A 22,535-nucleotide genomic window follows, 5' to 3' on the forward strand; every position below is an offset into this window, starting at 1 on the left:
AGGTCAGCCAATCTTTTTAGCTGTGACAATTTCCTGCAGAGTCATCAGCTGAGATAATGCTGCCAACAGGTTAACTTTCTTCCATAGATTTTGCACTTGACGACTTTCAGAGTTGATCCCCATCTCTCTCCAGACAGTCATTAACCGAGATTTGGCTGCAACTGTGTGCTCTCTTCTATACTATAGACTGGTAACTGGCTCAGAGCTAATCTGTTTAGCTGTGTTTTCTCCTAAGTTATTAAAGGAACTTTTGCCAGTGCTAAATATAGGGGAGTACAGTACTCCTACTACAACTCTTCAGTTTCTTTCTTGTCTCTGCTCTACCTTCAGTTCTGTGGTGGATGACCATGATAATGTAGCACACAAAGACAAGATGGATTTGGTGGAAATTTATTTAAAAGCAAACCAAATTTACAGAGATGGATTTAACAGAACACCAATATACTAAACCCAACACAAGAAATTATTTAAACCCCGGATCATAAAGCCTATAAAACAGGAAAGACATATTCCTCACACAATATTTTTTGGTGCATACATTAGATAGAACTATTTGAATAATTTCTTTTGAGTTGTTTTAATTAAAAGCAAAATAAAAAGTAAATACAGGCATAATAAACAAGACACACTAACCTAAAAGTAAAAATATATCTTTTACCCAAAACCAAAATTAAGTGAGAGTTACGTGAACACAAACCTCTCTAGAAATTAAATTTAGATGAGTAATCATGACTGTGATGCAACACCTAACCAAGTTCGTATCTGATAGGTAGAGTAATGTATTGATAGTTGATTGGATCAGAAAAAAATTAACACACAAAAACACAACATGCTATATTACACTTCCTGGCAGAGCAGTCAACATCTCCAGAGATAAAAATGTGTTTGATTTTAGCAGGTATGAACTCCAGTTGGCAGAGTAACTGTGTTTGAATGAAAATTTGAGCTTTGTGAGTTTTAATTGAATTATTTAAAGAAAAAAAAAGAAGAAAAATAAGCAATTTCAACATATTTCCAGACAATAAAAATATCAACATCACTTCCTCTTGATTTAACAGCATTCGAACCAGTTAAGGTATGGATGTACAATATTCCTGAATTTCAAAACTGAAGAAATCTGTTCAAATTTTAGATGAATCACAATTTTCCAAAAATAGAGAATGTGGTGCAGTATCAATTCCATCTTTACTGATGAACCTGGAAAGACACAAAACAAAGACAAAGAAATGCTGAGAAATTCAGTACAAGCTGTCCGTATTCTGTTTCTGTCTTTTGCTTTGTATTTGTGAGCTGACTGCTTTGAGTTTTCTGTTGATTTTATTTTCTTTAGACTCAAATCAGTTCATTAAAATCCAACTACATCTTTTTATGCATCATGTTAAAGTTACCTTCTTTGATTAGTTTTATAATCCTCTCAGCCGTTTTAACCAACAGATTTCCAGCTGGGACTGTTTTTTGTTATTTACCCAGTTTGTTAAGATCTGCAAACTCCCTCTTTATCTGCAGCATAATTTTCATAATTGCACTACTGAACAGTCTTTCTTTGGAAATCAAAATACAAGTAAATCCTATAGTTTTCTGTTTTCAATGTTGAGATATTCCATGTTATCCATAAAAGGTTTCCTATTAATAGCTATAATAATTGTATTTTTTATGTATGCTTTACAAAGTCTGAATGTTCAGTTGATAAACAAAATATTTGGGTCATTTTCATGTTTTCCGAAGAGTAAAACTGAATAACCATCCTCCAAAAGCAAAGATTTTAGACAAGTGTTCATAAAATGATCATAAAATGGCTCATAAAATGTATAAAAAATAAACGTCTCATTTAAAATGATCAAACCCTTTTTTCAATCTTCAAACATGCCTCAAATTTTTACTAGTTAAATTGTTACACACAGGTCTCATGTTTTTGAACAATTTTGTTCAACTCACTGTTTGTTTTTTCATGCTTGTGAAAGACATTGAGTTTCCTCTGGGGGCGGACCGTTCACAGCTGTAACATCAACAACATATGAATAAACGTTCTGCTGTTAACCAATGTAAAATGTATAGAAATCTCCAGCACCATGAAACAAATATTTTCAGAAATTACAGAGCTATAGATAAAAACACATCAGAATAGTGAGTAACTTTACTTACGAGAAGGTGGACGTTTGGCTGAAATAAAGAAAGAAGTAAAAACTTTAGATCTTGCCTTAAAAATGATTCTGTCAATTTCTACAGATGCCACAAAGTGTTCATTTTTAGATAAAAAAAAAACAAGCATCCATCAAGTAGTTCCTAATCTTCTGGGCTAAATTTGGTACCTATATAGTTTAACAGTAATCAATTTTTGAACATCTAGAATTCATTTTGGCTGACATTGCTTTAAAAAAATTAAAGACAAAAAGTCAGCTTGCCAAACTCTTTATTCCTCTTTTTCTTGCCAGAAATGTCACAGCAGGTATGAACTCCAATATCATGACTTGAAAGACTAATATATAAGTTTAGCAGATGCTGTTGTATTGCTGCTATGGATGAGAACTTACAATTAGATATTATCCATTTCTAATCTGCTTAGAAAAAGTTTTAACACCAATTAATCTCTGTGCTACTGACAGTCTGTCACAGAGGAGCTTCTGCTGATTGATATTGCAGTTTTGTTTAGAAATTAAGATTCATGCCAATTAAATAAAGTCTATTTGTCACTGGATGAAGGTCAACAATCCAAATATATGAAAAACAAGACAAAATATGACTCTCACCTTTATACTTCTTGTAAAGACTGAATCCAGAACGAGTGATGAAACCAATCACACTGATGACACCAATGACACCAAAGATACCAAGCAAAACCATAACACCAAAAGAGATGTTCACATAGTTGCTGTTTGCTGAAAAGAAAACAAATAAGGTCACACTCATGCAGTCATGAGTTTCACGAAGTTGATCTAAACACTCCAGCCAGGTTTTAGCTTTGTTTCAGTTAATATAACTGTGTGTGGTTAATTAATTAATAAATCAAAGGATTTTCAAGTTTTATAAACCCTTACTGTTTAACATAATCTAAAAATTCAACATCAATAAACCAGAAAATGTGTAGTTGAATCTGGTATTAACAATAAGTAGAAGCAAAAATAACTGGAGTATACTATATTTGCAATAAATCATTTGTTTGAACTTTGATTTTATAGTACAATTGTCTAAAATGATTTTAAAAAACAACAACTTCCGATTCCAAATCCTAAAACTGAATGTATGTTTAAAAACTCAACCAAGGCAGATAGAACATTGTAATCAGCAGATATTTACTTGTAAATATGTCTGGAACTTCATATAATTACTTACGTTCATTGGTCAAGATTCCTGTTTTCTCCAGCCTATGGGTCATGTCTTCCTTGACTCCAGAGAGCTGAAACACACATTCGTACTTGGTCCAGTCTTCAGTTGGAACAGATCGCAGATCGATGTCAACACTCATCTGGAAGGTCCCATCATTGTTCGGATTGATCTCTCCTTTAACCACACCGTCATGAATCTCCTCTCCATTTTTCCTCCAGAACATTTCAGCTCTGTTGGGGTAGAAACCTGTAGCGAAGCAACTGACTGGAGAGGAGGACGACTTCTGGAGGAAAGACACTGATGGACGATCTGGAGAAAAAGACACACAAAGTACAATTATTCAGACCTATCTATTAAATTATAATATTACTAAAAAATCAATTTACTTTAGGAACTTTATCACAAATTGAAATACATTATACTTCAAAGCTTTTATTTCTGTTAATTATCATGATTTTCTACTTGTAAAATGATGTTTACAATTAGAATATTGCATTAAACCAATAAAAAATATTCAACATACAAATGTGGGCTAAATGAAAAGTATGTTAAATACCTGCTTAAAAGTAATTTTCAAAAGGGACTTCTAATGTCACAAACAAACCATGAAATATGTCAGAAATGAAAATATACCTGAGATACACAGACTCGAGTCATGAAGTCAAAATGTTAAATAAACTGGTATCTACACTATTAAAATAAATTAGTTGAATGAGCTTAATTGAATTGATTCAATTGATAACAAGCAATTCAATTAAGTTTAACCAACTTAATTTATTAAGTTAATCTGACTCAATTAAGTTTTTTTAACTGAATTCATTAAGTGTGTTTAAAATGACAAATTTAAGCCAGTCTTACTCAAATCCTTTAGTTTACTTCAAATAAAGAACCAAACTAATAAATGATCTTTCACCAGGCTTTTTTGGCTCAGGAAGCCTTTATTTGAGAGTAGTTAGACAAGTGTCATTACCCAGTGTCATTACTTTGATTTTATAGTACAATTGTACCCACTTTTTAGAAAGTGGGTAATGACAAAGGGGAAGACCTGCAGCAAAGGTAATCAGGGCAGAATTTAACCTGCGGAGGTCGCGTCAAGAACTAAGGTCTCCTTATATGAGTTGTGTTCTACCCCTGCTCCACCACATAATGCTGGTTGACACAGGATCTGTCCCTGATGAAGCTTGTGTCATCAGACTTAGGACACACAAACTTAATCGTTTCAAAAAAGTGTACTCTGAAAGTACACTTTTTAGAAAATACTCTATAAAGTGTGTTTTAAACAATTAATTTCAATGTTGCATTCGTATCCTACATCTGATGTCATGACACAAGCTTCGTCAGGGACAGATCCTGTATAAACCAGCATTCTGTGATGGAGCAGGGTAGAGCACAACTCACATAAGGAGACCTTAGTCCTTGATGTGGACGTAGCAGGTTTGACTCCAGCCTGATGACCTTTACTGCATGTCTTCCCCCTTTAATTTGTTAAGTTAAACCAACTTACTAAATAAAGTTGGTTCTACTATATTCATTTTTCAGTGTACAGGATCTTTGAAAAACTAAAACAACATGTTAAAACTAGGAGTTGAACAACTTCATATTTTTTAAGGTCGACTAAATTATGATAATAGTTGAGTCGATGTCGACAAGTCGCAGTGACATCATAGTGACGAAAGGGAAAAACCCTTCACAACTACTTGGAGGCTTTATCAGCTATATTCACGGCAAATATTGAACCCCCCTCCTCCTCCCGCTTTTACTAAGTCTATTATGCAGAATTTAAAGAGCAATAAACAGATCATTCTTCATGAGCAGACGGCGGCAGAGATCACCTCTATCAGGTCCTCAGAATGAAATTTGGACTTAGTTGTCCAATACTATTTTTATAAGAGCATGAAGCTGCCACGTTAGAATCTTCAACACACAGGGTGACATTGATCAGTTGAATGGGTAAAAAAAAGCCCAACATCATGCCACATTGTCGCACATTACTCTGATAGTCTTTTTCTTTTTAAGAATTTTTTCGGCACTAGTTTATTTGACAGCAATCTGACTGTAAGGGGGCAGAGAGAGCGGAGAGAGGCCTGGGCCCAGTGAACAGAGGACTGGAGTCGGACTCCTGACTACCCCGGTCTAAAGTCTCTATATGCGGGGCGCCGTGCTAACCACTGCGCCATGCAACACCCCTGTTGTGGTAACCTACACTGAAATTTTCAGTTTCTCTTTGGTAAATTATTCGCATTTTTATGTAATTTGAGGTTTCTGTCGAACTCAACTAGTTCACCTTCTTTCATTTCCTTGGAAAAATCTGTTTTGTCATGTGACTGCAACTAGTCAACTCGCCCAGAAAAAAGTCATTGCAGAGAAAAGAATCGACTAGTCGACTGGTCAACTAATTGGTGGAATCCATAGTTAAAATATACTTTTAAAATAATTTAAATTCTAGTTGTATTTTAGGTACAATGTGAGTGATAATGTAATTTTGGACAGTTTAGTTTGGAACAACTTAAACATTTGAGTTGCCTTTTTGTGTAATTTAGTCAGAGATTTGAATTATTTATTACAAAAAAATTAATGATTTTATAAGCTCTCCTTATAAGAGTGACTTAAAATTGTCATGTTAAACACACTTAATGAATTAAGTTCTAAAAACTAAAAAGTAAATTGAGTTGGATGAGCATAATAAATTGAGTTGGTCAGACGTAGGATACAAAACTGGCATTGAATTCAATTGTTTGAAGTAAAGTCAATATAAAAAGTTCCTTTAAGTTAATTAAGTTAATTTAAGTTTGTTAAGATTTGTAACTTTTAAGTTAATTGAACACAAAAGTAAGTTGTTGTCACTAAACCAAATTAATAAAGTTAGATTAATGTAAAAAAAAAAAGTCTATTAGATGAACTACAGCCAAAAACACTTTTTAGAGTGTAGGTTGGGGTTACAAAATTCCCCTTGGGTAATTCTAGTAAAACAAGGTATTCAATAATGAGATCAAATTATACAAAAAATTAACATGTTATAATACCTGTTCTCATCAGAGAGCTCCTTCCATAGTCAACATACTTCTTCAGCCACTCAGGACAAATCTGGGTGAGGTAGTTCTTCTCTTGTTCCACCACAGCTCTGTTACCGTTCCATCTGTTTGTAGTAATTAAAGCCTGAGGTTTTGGAGCGATGTATGTGCTTGTCTCCATGTTCCATACTAGAAAGTCTTCCCCATCATAGCCGTCCTGTCGATAGCCAGTAACCTGTTGTGTCTCATCATCCCATTCACAGCCGTACATCTTCTGGTTAATGTGAACACCTTAAACACAGAAAGAGAATTCAGAAAATTAAATTCAGATTATGTGCATTTGCTTTAACAGCAGGTTTCATTAATAAAGCACAAAACAGTCATCCAAACGGTACAGACATCTCATAAAGAGAAAAAAAAATTGCTAATATTTCAAATTTATTGTCTGAAGTTAAATCAGGCCAAACCCTTCTTGTTTTAGCTTAGTTAAAATTTCCAAAATTACTTCTATTTCCTAAATGCAAGAGAATTTTGCTTTTAGAGATTTTTTGTAACTTGTGCTGAATTCAAAATGCATGACATGGGTCAAAACTTTTGGGTTTCCTTCCACAAACTTCTGAAGAGTTAATTGACACATTTCAGTTAATTGGTGTTATACTTGTGGATATGACAAGAAACATTAAAGAGGAAATACTGAAGCAACATCTATAGAAATCAGCCTAGAAGGAAAAGCTTTGGCACAGATTGGCCTTCCAAGTGGACAATAACACTAAGCATACAACCAGAGTGGTTATATCGTAGCTTGGTGTGGTTATCACAAAGCCTCACTCTCAGTTTTAGGACATGTTGTGGGAAGATCTGAAAAGTTGTGTGCAAGTGAGGCAGTCTGCAAAATGGACTGAGTTCCACCAGTTCTGTCTTGAGGAATGGGCCAGAATGCCAGCAAATTATTGTAAGCTAAGAAGTTTGGTCTGACTTGACTTGAGTGAGAAATACACACACATATGTTTTTTTTCTATACTGGAGGAGATCAGAGAGGTGTGGGTGAGTACTAAGCTAATCGTTTGATTTGCAAAATAAGCACTAAGTGTTTCCAAGTGTCAAGAAGTCGAGTGAGAAGAATCATCAAGAAATCCAAAGAGAGTGACACAGTGTATAACAAGTCTGACAGAGGTAGAAAGCAAAAAGTTTTTCCATGACTCTGGACAGAAAACCAGTGAGAGATGTGTCCAAAGGTTCTACAACAAGTACCAAAACACTTGGTAATGACCTAACCAAGTCAGGAATTGTAGTGTCAACTAAGACAGTCACTAGAGTCCTGCTTATAAATGGATTGTGAGGATGCAGGACAAGAAAAGCTCCAGTTCTACAAAAGATATACATTAAAGTTTGCTAAGGACAATCTGGAAAAACATAATGCATTTGGAGGCACATTTTTTGGCCAACGAAATCAAAGAAGAGCTCTAGGGTTTGGAGAAAGAACCCTAGACCAAAAGAACACTAGTTAAATATGGTGGTTGGAGCATCATGCTGTGGGGTTGCTTCAGAGAGTCTGAAACTGGGAATCTCATCAAGGTTGAAAGAAATGATGAAGAAAAATATGTGACAATTTTGAAAGAAAACCTCAAGCAGTCAGCAGCAAAACTAAGTCTGGGCCACCACTTCATCTTCCAACATGACAATGACTCAAAACATACATCAATCCTGATGAAGAACGAGCTACCTCCAGAAAACCAAGGTGAACGTTATCGAATGGCTACAAAAATCCCTGATTTTAATCCCAGTGAAAATCTGTGGGGTACACTGAAGACCAAGGTCCATGCAACAAAACTATCAAATCTGGAGGAGCTCAAAAGATTTGCCAAAGAAGAATGGGCTGGGATTTCTCAGGAGAGGGTTTAAAGACTTGTTACAAACTACAATTATGTTATCCATCAAAAAGAATAAACAATTGACTATTACTATCAGAGTGACCCTAGTAGTTTTTGGGAAATAATTTGGTTTCTGTGTGAAAAGTACATTAATATAAGCACCCAAAATAAAATTAGGATGCCTGGAAAAGTTGTAAATGAAACCATTGATTTGTTTAATAGCAATTGTGAATTTCTTTTGAAAAAGACACTTGGACATGAAGCCTGGTTGGAGAAACCTGGCCAATCTACCTGAAGGCACTGTGTCTGGTCACTTGAATAAAACCACTGATCTCTTTGATCTGTTCTGGTTCTGTTTGGACCCAGATCTTGAATTTCCCTCTGAGATTAATTAAGAATAATCATTCATTCAATGATTCCTTCCTGATTCATTTTTCTCATTCATGTCACTGTATATAGAGACTCTGCGAGGTCTTGGGCAAAAATAACTAAATTTTCTTTATTGAATAAAGCTTGAAAAGATAAAAGAGTTATAGTTGTGAAAACCTGAATCATTTTTACTATTTCCTGTTTTTCTCTTGGTTTAAATTAAATGAAAGAAACATCCTGCTCTGTTCTCTCTCTCTAGTCTCCATCCCATCAGTATCTCTGATCTTCCTTCAGCTCCTCTCAGTCACTAAAGTTTCAGCTGATCTTCTCTTCGCTCCATCTCTGTTTCTCCTCCTTCAGCTTGTTTTTTGCTCTGAGGTTCTGGAGAGACTCCACCATGGAAACAAACACACCTGCTCACAGAACTCCTCACTCCGACCAGAACCACTGACCCAGCAGCTCCTTCTCTAGAAAGCAGCTCAATCAGAACCAGCTGGTGAACATGAAGGTTTTCCTGCTGATCAGAGGAAACCTGATCAAATAAAACATGTCTGATCAGTCTGACAGTCTGAGCTGCTTCAAGCTGCCATCAGTCTGAACAATCCGACCCGGTCCAGCTGATCTGGGTCAGTATTTCTCTGTTTGTGCTGCCAGACGCCTGAATGAGCAGAAACCTGATTCCTGCTAACCAGACAAACTGTTTCTGCTCTGAACTGCTGAGACGTTTGTTAAACGGGTCTGAAGGAGACGAAGGTCGTCGTTCCTGGAAACGCAGCTTCATCCAGCAGCTGCTGAGGGAAGAAAGAGTCAGAGAGAAGCTGGAACCCTGAGCCCGTCTGACCCGGTTCACTGATTCTACCAGAGCTTCATCCAGCAGCTGCTGAGGGAATAAAGAGTCAGAGAGAAGCTGCAGTAAAACCCTGAGCCCGTCTGACCCGGTTCTCTGATTCTACCAGAGCTTCATCCAGCAGCTGCTGAGGGAAGAAAGAGTCAGAGAGAAGCTGGAACCCTGAGCCCGTCTGACCCGGTTCTCTGATTCTACCAGAGTTCCTGACCCGGTTCACTGATTCTACCAGAGTTCCTGACCCGGTTCACTGATTCTACCAGAGTTTCTGACCCGGTTCACTGATTTTACCAGAGTTTCTGACCCGTTTCACTGATTCTACCAGAGTTTCTGACCCGGTTCTCTGATTCTACCAGAGTTTCATCACATCTGCTGGTTCTGGAGGAGAAGCTGGAGTAAAACCCTGAGCCCGTCTGACCCGGTTCTCTGATTCTACCCGAGTTTCTGACCCGTTTCACTGATTCTACAAGAGTTTCTGACCCGTTTCTCTGATTCTACCCGAGTTTCTGACCCGTTTCACTGATTCTACCAGAGTTTCTGACCCGTTTCACTGATTCTACCAGAGTTTCTGACCCGTTTCACTGATTCTACCAGAGTTTCTGACCCGGTTCACTGATTCTACCAGAGTTTCTGACCCGGTTCAATGATTCTACCAGAGTTTCATCCCATCTGCTGGTTCTGGAGGAGAAGCTGCAGTAAAACCCTGAGCCCGTCTGACCCGGTTCTCTGATTCTACCAGAGTTTCTGACCCGTTTCTCTGATTCTACCAGAGTTTCTGACCCGTTTCTCTGATTCTACCAGAGTTTCTGACCCGTTTCTCTGATTCTACCAGAATTTCTGACCCGTTTCACTGATTCTACCAGAGCTTCATCCCATCTGCTGGTTCTGGAGCAGAATCTTCTTCCAGCGGCTCACAGTTCTGCTTCCCTCTGACAGCAGGTCGTTCCAGCTGCTCTGCTGACCCACTGGATGGAGGAGGACGTCTTCTGTCCACTGGACCCGGTTCCTCCTGGTTTCCTGTGTTTCACAGCGACTGATAGCAGAACCGGGCCTGGGTTGGACGTTCCTCTCTGGTTCCTGTCATGTGACCTGCTGGTTCTGCTGCGGCACCAGAAGGTCCAACTCGTCTCTACCAGCATGGAGGAGAAAAACCGTTCTGTCCCCGTCTTGTTTCTGTCCGTCTCTGGACAGACGGAGGAGAAAAGCTGAGTCTTTAACGGATGTTCTGGTTCTGCTGGTGCACTGATCGGTTCTGATCCACAACAAACCAGCAGCTGGAGTGAGAGACTGAACCGGGCTTTAACCGGGTCATGTTTCTACATCTCTGAACTGAAACAGAACCAGAACAGATTTGGACCTTTCTTTCCACCAATAAGGTTTTTCCCCAGTTTAATTAAAGGTCCTCTCTGGTTGGTTCTGGAGGATCATCACTGCTGCTGCTCTGATCGGGTCTCAGCTCTGATCTCTCTGCTGCTTTAAGGCCAAACATCCCAGAATAACCTTCACTGTTAAACATCCTGCAGCTCTGCTACCAGCAGAACCAGAACCAAACTGGGAACAAACACCAACTCCACCAGTAACTCAAACTGGGCCAACTGGTGTGTGGAGAGGAGAACCAGCTGGTCCAGTTCCTCTCCCAGTCTGGATCAGGGTGAGTCCAGGAGCAGAACTTCAGTCTGTGGACTGAGGAGAGACATGAAGCCTGGAGGAACCAGAGAGGAACCGGATCATCTACCTGGAGGAACCAGAAAGGATAAAACCACTGATCTGATCGGTTCTGGTTCTGGTTGGACCCAGATCACCCCTCTTCAGGATTCTCACCGTGTTTCTCCTTCATATTTCTGTTAATGCAGATACTCAGAGATCTTCAACAAAAACTACTTCAATGTTTCTTTTCTGTTAAGATTTAAAAGATCTGAAAGTGTCTGAGTTGTGAAAACTTGGAACATTTTCACAAGTTTTCATCAGTTTAAATTAAATGAAGGAAACATCAAATTCCTCTGATGTTTCTCTCCCTGCAGCTCCAGTTTCTCCATCAGTCTCTCTGATCTTCCTTCAGCTCCTCTCAGTCACTAAAGTTTCAGCTGATCTTCTCTTCGCTCCATCTCTGTTTCTCCTCCTTCAGTTTGGTTCTGTCTGCTCTGAGGTTCTGGAGAAACTCCACACATGGAAACAAACACACCTGCCCACAGAACTCCTCACTCCGACCAGAACCACTGACCCAGCAGCTCCTTCCCCATCTGAACCGTTCCACTGATTTATTTTTACTTTTCTATGAATTTATTTAATATCAAAATAAAAAAATGGTGTAATACGTAACATAAGGAAGGAAAATAGCATAACAGAGAGAGAGAAAAACAAAGGTTGCAGAAAGTATCATTAACTGTGTGTGTGTGTGTGTGTGTGTGTGTGTGTGTGTATAAGAGAGTGTGTGAGCAGAAATGGTAATATGAACGATATGAGTAAAGCAATAAAAAACAAAAACATAAATAAAACAAACAAAACACGAATGAACAAATCAACAAAAACAAGACGGAAATAAAAACAACAAAGAAAAAAGTAGAGTAGCAATAATAACGCATCAATGAATTATGAAATACAGGTAAATGTAGACACATGATGGATCAATGAATGGAATTGATAGGTTATTTCTACTGAGTGGAATATGGTATATTGGCTACAGGAGCTGCATGAAACGAGGAGAAATGAAGCTGAAAAGGGGAGAAAAAAGCAAAGCAGGGTGGAAACAATGATCATAATACATAGACGACGTCATTAAAAGAATATGTAAAAGTCATAAAAATCTATTTTATTTTCCATTGAAATGTGTTCAATGAGTAAATTTTTCCAATGTGTCCCACTGATGGTGGTCCTTGTTTTCCAATTGAAAAGAATTGTTTTCTTAGCAACAGTTAAAGCTACAGGAAGCTGTTTAGTGTTTGGGACGTCATTAATGATGGTGGAGGAGGAGGAGGTGATGATGGCAGGAGACAGCCAAGCCGACTGGAAAGGAATTTCATTACTTTCATCCAAAATTGCTGAACAGGTTTGCATGAACATAAAGTTTGTATCAGGGGTATTTTGTGAACAATTTCTGCCCCATTCAGAGAGCCAAACCCATTTTCTGCATTCTTTGAGTCGTGTAGTGAATTCTGTGAAGTACTTTATGCTGAATGAGCTGAAGATCAGCGTTTGTCATATATGAGGTATTACTGCAGATTTTAACCCAGAATTCACAGTCTGGGTTCTCTGATTCTACCAGAGTTTCTGACCCGTTTCTCTGATTCTACCAGAGTTTCTGACCCGTTTCTCTGATTCTACCAGAGTTTCTGACCCGTTTCTCTGATTCTACCAGAGTTTCTGACCCGTTTCTCTGATTCTACCAGAGTTTCATCCCATCTGCTGGTTCTGGAGCAGAATCTTCTTTCAGCGGGTCAAAGTTCTGCTTCCCTCTGACAGCAGGTCGTTCCAGCTGCTCTGCTGACACACTGGATGGAGGAGGACGTCTTCTGTCCACTGGACCCGGTTCCTCCTGGTTTCCTGTGTTTCACAGCAACTGAGAGCAGAACCGGGCCTGGGTTGGACGTTCCTCTCTGGTTCCTGTCATGTGACCTGCTGGTTCTGCTGCGGCACCAGAAGGTCCAACTCGTCTCTACCAGCATGGAGGAGACAAAGTGTCCTGTCCCCGTCTCGTTTCTGTCCGTCTCTGGACAGACGGAGGAGAAAAGCTGCGTCTTTAACGGATGTTCTGGTTCTGCTGGTGCACTGATTGGTTCTGATCCACAACAAACTAGCAGCTGGAATGAGAGACTGAACCGGGCTTTAACCGGGTCATGTTTCTACATCTCTGAACTGAAACAGAACCAGAACAGATTTGGACATTTCTTTCCACCAATGAGGTTTTTTCCCAGTTTGGTTAAAGGTTGCCATGGAAACTCATGAGGGTCAGCAGCGTTTCCGGGTCGGAGCGGCCGCAGCAGGAAGCGGGCCAGCAGGTCCGTTAGCGCTGCTCACATTAAGAGCAGCAGAACTTTTTCCTGAAGGGAAACTTTGTGAAGTCTGAAGGTTTTCAGGAAACAGACAGAAAATCAAATCAGCTGCAGGTCCTGAAGCCTGGAGGAACCGGATCATCTACCTGGAGGAACCACAGAAGCTGAAATCACAGATCTGATCAGTTCTGGTTCTGTTTGGACCCAGATCGTCCTTCTCCAGGATTCTCACCCTGTTTCTCCTTTATATTTCTGTTAATGCAGATACTGAGAGATCTTCAACAAAAACTACTTCAATGTTTCTTTTCTGTTCAGATTTAAAAGATCTGAAAGTGTCTAAGAGTTTTGAAAACTTGGAACATTTTCACAAGTTTTCATCAGTTTAAATTAAATGAAGGAAACATCAAATTCCTCTGATGTTTCTCTCCCTGCAGCTCCAGTCTCTCCATCAGTATCTCTGATCTTCCTTCAGCTCCTCTCAGTCACTAAAGTTTCAGCTGATCTTCTCTTCGCTCCGTCTCTGTTTCTCCTCCTTCAGTTTGGTTCTGTTTGCTCTGAGGTTCTGGAGAGACTCCACACATGGAAACAAACACACCTGGCCACAGAACTCCTAACTCTGACCAGAACCACTGACCCAGCAGCTCCTTCCCCATCTGAACCGTTCCACTGGTTTATTTTTACTTTTCTATAAATTTATTTAATATCAAAATAAAAAAAAGGTGTAATACGTAACATTATGAAGGAAAATAGCATAACAGAGCCAACAAAGAGAGAGAGAAAAACAAAGGTTGCAGAAAGTATCATTAACTGTGTGTGTGTGTGTGCATGTGTGTGTGTATCAGAGAGTGTGTGAGCAGAAATGGTAATATGAATGATATGAGTGAGTAAAGCAATAAAAACAAATACATAAATAAAACAAACAAAACAGGAATGAACAAATCAACAAAAACAAGACGGAAATAAAAACAACAAAGAAAACAAATGTATACTAGCAATAATAATAACGCATCAATGAATTATGAAATACAGGTAAATGTAGACACGTGATGGATCAATGAATGGAATTGATAGGTTATTTCTACTGAGTGGAATATGGTATATTGGTTACAGGAGCTGCATGAAACGAGGGGAAATGAAGCTGAAAAGGGGAGAAAAAAGCAAAGCAGGGTGGAAACAATGATTATAATACATAGACGACGTCATTTAAAGAATATGTAAAAGTCATAAAAATCTATTTTATTTTCCATTGAAATGTGTTCAATGAGTAAATTTTTCCAATGTGTCCCACTGATGGTGGTCCTTGTTTTCCAATTGAAAAGAATTGTTTCCTTAGCAACAGTTAAAGCTACAGGAAGCTGTTTAGTGTTTGGGACGTCATTAATGATGGTGGTGGAGGAGGAGGTGATGATGGCAGGAGACAGCCAAGCCGACTGGAAAGGAATTTCATTACTTTCATCCAAAATTGCTGAACAGGTTTGCATGAACATAAAGTTTGTATCAGGGGTATTTTGTGAACAATTTCTGCACCATTCAGAGAGCCAAACCCATTTTCTGCATTCTTTGAGTCGTGTAGTGAATTCTGTGAAGTACTTTATGCTGAATGAGCTGAAGATCAGCGTTTGTCATATATGAGGTGTTACTGCAGATTTTAATCCAGAATTCACAGTCTGGGTTTATATTCAGATCTGTTTGCCATTTTAAAGCAGGTATGAAACTGTAGAGTCGATCCTGTTTAACAGTCTGCAGATCGATGGAGTTCTCTTTCTAATGTGATTTTAAGTAGTTTTGTGTATTAGGTTCTATAATGAGTTTTTCCAGGTCATATTTACTTTCCATAAGAGATTTTAATTGGAGATATTCTAAAAATTGTGTATTGTCGAGTTTATATTGTTAAGTCAATTCTGAAAATGAAAGGAATTTATTTCAAAATGAATTTTTAAATTGTGTAATGCCTTTAGAGACACACAAGCTAAAAAAGAGGTTTTTTAATTTATTGTAAGATCTGGATTGTTCCAAAGTGGAGTTTATTTTGAGGTGTTAAATTTTGAGTTGATAATATTGAATTTCCACCAAGATGAGAGAGTGGCTTTAGTAGCTGGTGATTTAAAGCAGCCATGTTTCTTCATCGCTTGGCTAATGAATGGTAAATCACACAGCTGCATTTTCCCACATAATAATTGTTCTAATTCATTTAAATCATTGTGTTGCTGGTTTTGGGGCCACTTAATTATGTAGTGCAGCTGATTGGCTAAATAACAATAGTAAACATTTGGTGCATCTGGCCCTCCATATTGTTTTGAGTTTTGTAAAGTTGATAGCTTTATTCTTGGCGGCTTGTTTTTCCAATAAAATCTGGAGATTATACCATCTAAAGATGTAAACCGTTGTTTAGTTGGTTGGATGGGTAACATAGAAAATATTAATTTGGGGAAGTATTTTCATTTTAATAGTCGCTATTCTACCAGCAGGTGAAAGTGGTAGATTTATCCATTGTTTCAAGCTGTTTTGTATTGATTCTTGAAGTGGTGTGAAATTAAGATTAAACAAATCTGACAATTTAGGAGATAATTTAATCCCAAGGTACGTAATATGAGTGGTGCATAAAGGAATCGGTATAGTTTGGATTGTCTCATCCCATTTTAAACTATTTAAAGGAAGAACTGCAGATTTATTCCAACTTATTGAGCAATTAGATATTTTTGAGAAGAGATCAATCATTCTGATTGCTTCAGTCATTGAAGAATATGGATCTTGCAATAGTAATAAGATATCGTCAGCATATAAACAAATTTTATGTTCTGTTGCGTTAATTGGAAAACCTTTAATGCGAGAATTTTGACGAATTGCTGCTGAAAGGGGTTCAATGAAAATGGAAAACAAGGATGGAGAAAGTGGGCAACCTGCCTTGTGCCTCTGCAAGATGAAGTTCTTTGAAATGATATTGTTGGCAGTAGCAGTCGCTGCTGGTGATGTATAGAATCACTTAATCCAGTTAATAAAAGAATCTCCAGATTTAAACCTTCTTAATACTGAAAACAAAAATAACCAATTCACTTCATCAAACGCCTTTTCAGCATCTAAAGTTACAATGGCTGAGTCCTGTTTATTTGTTAAAGCCAGTAAGTTCAGCAATCTCCGTATGTTAGGTGAGGAGTGTCTATTTTTAATAAAACCAGTTGGATCTGGATGAATTAAGGATGAAATGACTTTTTAATGCCTCAGTGATCATTTTCATATCTGTATTTATTAATGAGAGTAGGCGACAGCTGGAGGCGACTGTAGGATCTTTGCAGGTTTAAGAAGAACTGTAATAGCAGCTGTATTTAAATTCTGAGGAATAATACCATTTTCTTTTATTTCTTGTATTAATTTTAGATATGTCGGATTAAGCATATCCCTAAAATGTTTATGGAAATCGGCTGGAAAACCGTCCGGTCCTGGTGCTTTATTGTTAACTGCACTGGTTGATTATTTTCCTGTTAATGGAGCTTCAAGCAAACCAATCTGTTCATCTGTCAAATGCGGTAGATTGATATTGTTTAAAAAAGAGTTAATTTCTTCTTGGGAAGGATTATTTTCTTCAGAATACAGTTTGGTATAAAAATCTCGAGGAACATCATTTATTTCTTCCAGCAGCTGGTCGCTTTCCCTGCTGAATCTTTAATAACAGAAATAATATTTTTCTCTTTGTTCTACTTCAGCTGATTGGCCAAATATTTACCAGATTTATTACTACAGTGAAAATTATCCTGTTTAAGTTTCCGTAATAAAAAATGTGCTCCCTTGTTTACAAGCGTATTTAGTTCATATCTTAGCTGACGTGTTTTGTCTTCAGCTTGTTCTGTTAAAATGCTTATTTCCTCTAAATTCTTGATTTCTGTCTCCAGCTGAGTTTTTCTCTCTCCTCCCTTTTCTTATGGACTCCAGATGCTGTGATTCTGCCTCTTAATGCAGCTTTTCCCTGTTTCCATATCAATGACGTCGCAGTATTTCGTGACTCGTTTATCTCCAGGAAGGACGCCCGTTCCTTTTTCAGGTACTTGTCAAATTCTTGCTCTTCCAGTAGTGATAGATTAGGCGCCATTTACTAAAAGACTTGGGATTGTTTTTCTACAATCAGAGAGACAGATATAGGAACATGATCAGTGATCACAATCGAGTGTTTATTAGTTTTTGTTATGTTTCCCATTAGCGAATTGCTTATTAGAAACATATCCATCTGTGAATGATGGAAAGGAGAGAAAAAAGTAAATTCTTTGGAGACGGGATGTAATCATCTCCATCGATCACTGAGGCCAAATTCACACACATATTGTTTAATTACCTCTGATGATTAGATTTCTGTATAATTAGATTTTGTTTCTTTTCAAGAGATGGTTTAATACTGTATTAAAGTTCCCACCTATTATTATTTGAGAATCTGAAAATTATGAAAGAATTGTAAAGAAAACAATGGGCAATCTGTGTTTGGACCATAAACAATGGCTATTGTTAGTGTCTGATTGTACATAAATATATTAATTATTAAAAACTGACCTTCAGGATCCACAATAGTTTTATGGTGTGTTAATTGTATATGTTTAGCAATCGAAATGCGTCGTCCTCTTTGTCTTGAATTATAGTTTGAATAAAATACTTGGTTAAACTGGGTTGTTTTTAGATCAACATTAGTTTTAGCTAGATGTGTTTCCTGAAATACGAGCATGTAGATCAGATGGATGTTCAAATATGTTCACCGTTTTTTATGTGAATAAAACCCTTAACATTCCAGCTAATAACATTTAGTTGTTGCATGTTATAGTGAAAAATGTCCAAATAAAGTCAGTCAGTTTCTCTGATTCTACCAGAGTTTCATCCCATCTGCTGGTTCTGGTTCCAGCAGCTCAAAGTTCTGCTTCCCTCTGACAGCAGGTCGTTCCAGCTGCTCTGCTGACCCACTGGATGGAGACAGCTGTCCTAACAGCAGAACCGGGTACTGTCTGGTACCTGATCAGACTGAAGGTTCCCCTCACAGCCAATCAGAGGGTCTGAATGTGTTTCCATGGCAACATGTGGAGACAGCTGTCCTAACAGCGTCCGTCTCCTCTCTGCCTCCACTAACTGATGAAGATGATGGAGCAGAAACACTGAGGAAGACTCCGGACCTGCTGACCCGGATCGACCCGGTTCTTCCTCCAACATCACAACAGCTGAGGCTCCTCAGAACCTTCATCGGGTCAGGACCTTCCTCTTCCTCTGCAGACTTTCAGCTGCAGGTTTTCTAGAAGTTTCCTCTGAGTTCATCTGCAGGTTTGATCTCTGCAGGAACATCGGCTCAGAAACAGGTGGGGGTCACTCTGACGCTCCAGCTGAGAGGAATCTCCTCTCTGGTTGGTTCTGGAGGATCATCACTGCTGCTGCTGCTCTGATCGGGTCTCAGCTCTGATCTCTCTGCTGCTTCAAGGCCAAACATCCCAGAATAACCTTCACTGTTAAACATCCTGCAGCTCTGCTACCAGCAGAACCAGAACCAAACTGGGAACAAAGACTAACTCCACCAGTAACTCAAACTGGGCCAACTGGTGTGTGGAGAGGAGAACCAGCTGGTCCAGTTCCTCTCCCAGTCTGGATCAGGGTGAGTCCAGCAGCAGAGCTTCAGTCTGTGGACTGAGGAGAGACATGAAGCCTGGAGGAACCAGAGAGGAACCGGATCATCTACCTGGAGGAACCAGAGAGGCTGAAACCACTGATCTGATCGGTTTTGGTTTGACCCAGACCTTCCATTTTTCAGGGTTCCTTCCTTGTTTCTCATTCATATTGGTGTGGATGGAGACGCTGTTAGGCCTTCAACAAAAACTATCTCAGATTCTTTTATTCATTAAATATTTAAACAATCCAAAGTGTCTAAAAGCTAAAAAACTTGGAACAATTTTACTGTTTTTGTTTGCATCAGAGTTTAAATTAGATGAAGGAAACATCAAATTCTCTCTGAAGTTTCCCAGCTTTTTTAAAATTTTATTTTTATTTTTTTTTAAAACACTGATCTGTTCTGGTTGGATCCACATCTCTACTCAGGATTCCTTCTCTGTTTCTCATTCGTGTCTCTCTGTATGGAGACTCAGAAAGGTTTTCATAAAAAACTAACGACATGCTTTTTTAAAAACCTTTTTTAAAAGATGCCACAGAGTCTAAATGCTGAGAACATCGTTAGTGTTTCTTGTTTTTATCATAGCTAAAACGGAAGGAAACATCAAACTTAGATGTTTCTCTGCTGCACATCATCAAACTACAGCATCAGATTCTGAACATTTATTGTTTCTTGTCAGAGTGAAACGATTTGTTTTCCTAGAACTAAAATTTATAGAACAAAATATGCATACATTCTTTTTTATCATGACTTTTATATCTATTTATATCTTTGATATTTATTCATTTATGGATAAAACTCCTGAAGTTGTTTTGACCATAAACATTTTAAAAATGAAGGAAAGAAAAGGCTCAACAAATCTTCCCAAGAAAGAGGAAAAATAGAAACTGGGTCAGGTTCTTATAAACGTTCTGTAAATTAATTTAAATAACTTCTGAGACATTTTGTCTGAAGATGTTTCATTGTGCAGTAAACACAGCTTCCCTCAGCACTGGAGCATAAGCCCTGCTATGTGGTGAACCCCAGGGAGGTTCCTGAGAAAAGACCCGGTTTAGTTTTTTAGGGTATTTGCACCATTTTAAACCTGGTAACACAGAAGAGCTTCATTAGTGGTAAATACAATGAAAACACTTTGGTTCAACATGATGTTGAAAATGGTTGAAAATATGCATAATATTCATTGTTAGCAGTAACTTCCATAACAATGATGTAACTGCTGTTGTTTAAACTCTCCATTTCTCAGTTTGGATCTTCTAAATAATTTATTTTACTTATTTGTTAATTAATGCAGGTTAATATCTTGGTAAAATGACATAAGTGATTGAATGAGCAAAATAACTGTTTCATCAATCAAAGTTCATTTAATTTTAATTCATATTCTCAAAAAGTCTCGACATATCAGGTTCTTTTGTGTGTGTGTGTGTGTGTGTGTGTGTGTGCGCGCGTGTGTGTGTGTGTGTGTGTGCGTGTGTGTGTGTGCGTGAGTGTGTCCTACTTCCCATTAGCAACAACAAAAATAATCAATAAATGGTGAAATCAACACAAACCTCCAGTTTGGTTGAAGCGCTGCTTTGCAATTTCAATGTTGTTTTTGAAGCTCTGCTGGTGACCCTGATCTATTTGAGTCTCTCTCTCCCAGTACAGCTGATCAGTGTTCTTACTCATCCAGTCCTGTTTTGGCACAGCTTTCTCAGTGTTGCTGTCATAGTAAAGCATCTGAACATCATCAACCATCCCAACAGCCACAAACTCTGGGAAGTTTGGGACTTGAGAGGATGCAGTGTAGAAATACTTCAGAGAGTGGGTCACTGAAAAACAGACAATAGGATTTAAGAATATATGAATCAACAAAATAATAAAACATTTTCAACAAGTTCAACAAATCAAAAAGCAGCTTTATCAATTATAATAATGACGTTAAATCTTAATATAAAAAAAAATTCAGAAAGATTTTAATTGCTTTGATGATTTTTGAGGGATGTATTTACTGAACACAAAACATTTTATGAGCCATATATTTATTACATTGTTTTACACCATTCTATTTTTAAACAGCTAGCTTTGCTTTATTAGGATATATCAATATGTTGCATATAAGTGTGCCACTAAATGGTTCTACTGTTTAATTATAGTTTAAATTTTAAAAACATATCAATTTCAGAGGTTTTTATTTTTTGGTTTCTTCCATTGTTATTTTTGAAGCTGATGTTTCCTCTAATATTTACGTTTGCACATCCTAAATGTTATTTTTTATTTTGAATAATCTAGATGCACACTGACAGCAGCTTGTGAAAGATTTCAAATGCTAAAATAAAAACTAAAAGTTATATTATACATACAGAGGTCAGACCAAAATCTGCACCATATTTTCTGTATATCTAATCCTTTCTGGCAGTTTCAATCCTGATTCTAGTCTCTTATGTTTAAATTAAAGCAACTCAAATGTCTTTATTGCATTTTTAAATAAGCTGGAGTTTGGTTGCTTTTCATAGAAGAGTTGACATGTTAACAGGACCTTCAGTCAAATGCTAAAATTCTCTAAAAATAACAATAATACTGTTACAAATTAACGTCACATTCAACTTGGATTTCATTAAGCATGTTTTCTGGTAAAAATTAGTTGATATTAAAACAGAAAGAAAATCTTTGTCACTGTTGATATTATAAATAAGCAAATAAATAAAAAAATTGTACGACATCGCATGAGGTGCAATGTTCCTAAGTTAAACAACAGATGTATTGTTAATCAAATGTCCTATTTCAATGGACCAGTGGTTTTTTTCTCTCCAAGTTAATATATTTCCGACTTCCCTGCATCGTTTTGTAAAACATGTACGGTCTACTAAGTAGTAAATGACACAGAGAAAACAAATAATCCCTTAAATCTGCTTTTTTTTCTAAATCAACTGCCTAAATTTTAAATATGTGTTTGGGACATTTTTTAAGCTTATTGTTTGGTTATTAGTCTACACATTAAACCAGAACTTTACTAGATTTTATTTTATTATACATTGTCACATGTATAATAATTTAACCCATTCAAATCAAACAAGATAAAAGTAAAAATATGTTTCTAACTTACCAGCTGCAGCGCTGTGGATTCCCACGAGAAGCAAAAACACAAACTTCATCATCTTGACCATCGAACTGCGGACCATCTCAGTTAGTCTCATTTACAGACTGAGCTTCAAATTACAGAACATTTCGCTCATCTAGAATCTAAAAGGGGCGTCAACATGAATCTGAACCAATGACAAAAAACATCTGTCTGTAACGTCACCTAAATCCAGGTTAAATTTCCCTGGAGGGGTTGTCATCGAAACTGAAACTATTTCTGCGTTTTGTATCAGGTGGTGACCTCAGACTCTGACGCGTTTTGATGGCATTCAGCGCCTTAGAGAGATTTTCATGTCTCTCCTAGTGTTGGTGGATTTTACTGCTAATTGTTTCTAACACTGATATGACTTTAAGTTGCATTTTAGTCTCAGCTTCCTGGTAAAA

General features: G+C 37.6%; 1 protein-coding gene across 2 annotated transcripts; it reads right to left on the reverse strand.

Annotated features, from left to right (window-relative positions):
• Positions 1-374: 374 nt before the first annotated feature.
• Positions 375-22,219, reverse strand: LOC148156569 (class I histocompatibility antigen, F10 alpha chain-like). 2 transcript variants are annotated; one of them, XM_088010475.1, is made up of 8 exons: positions 22,117-22,219; positions 20,582-20,842; positions 6,348-6,626; positions 3,331-3,633; positions 2,748-2,876; positions 2,143-2,160; positions 1,936-1,996; positions 375-1,197 (listed from the first exon to the last, which is right to left on the reverse strand). In XM_088010475.1, the coding sequence occupies exons 1-7, from the start codon at positions 22,205-22,207 to the stop codon at positions 1,947-1,949; spliced, it is 1,131 nt and encodes a 376-aa protein (XP_087866601.1). In that variant the 5' UTR covers positions 22,208-22,219; the 3' UTR covers positions 375-1,197; positions 1,936-1,946. The 2 variants fall into 2 exon arrangements, with proteins under 2 accessions (XP_087866601.1, XP_087866602.1); XM_088010476.1 differs by lacking the exons at positions 375-1,197; positions 1,936-1,996; positions 2,143-2,160; positions 2,748-2,876 and having other exon boundaries at positions 3,323-3,633.
• Between the last annotated feature and the right edge of the window lie 316 nt (positions 22,220-22,535).

Source organism: Poecilia mexicana, unplaced genomic scaffold, assembly GCF_051168715.1.
Source record: "Poecilia mexicana isolate PSO_F unplaced genomic scaffold, ASM5116871v1 scaffold_11, whole genome shotgun sequence".
NCBI lineage: Eukaryota > Metazoa > Chordata > Actinopteri > Cyprinodontiformes > Poeciliidae > Poecilia > Poecilia mexicana.

Bases quoted from the DNA above. Each gene is read 5' to 3' on its own strand.
- LOC148156569 (XM_088010475.1), bottom strand. From the start codon at position 22,207: ATGAGACTAACTGAGATGGTCCGCAGTTCGATGGTCAAGATGATGAAG. The intron at 20,843-22,116 runs GTAAGTTAGAAA...TCTGTTTTTCAG, and splicing joins AATCCACAGCGCTGCAGCTG to TGACCCACTCTCTGAAGTAT. The intron at 2,877-3,330 runs GTAAGTAATTAT...TTTTCTTTTCAG, and splicing joins AGGAATCTTGACCAATGAAC to CAAACAGCAACTATGTGAAC.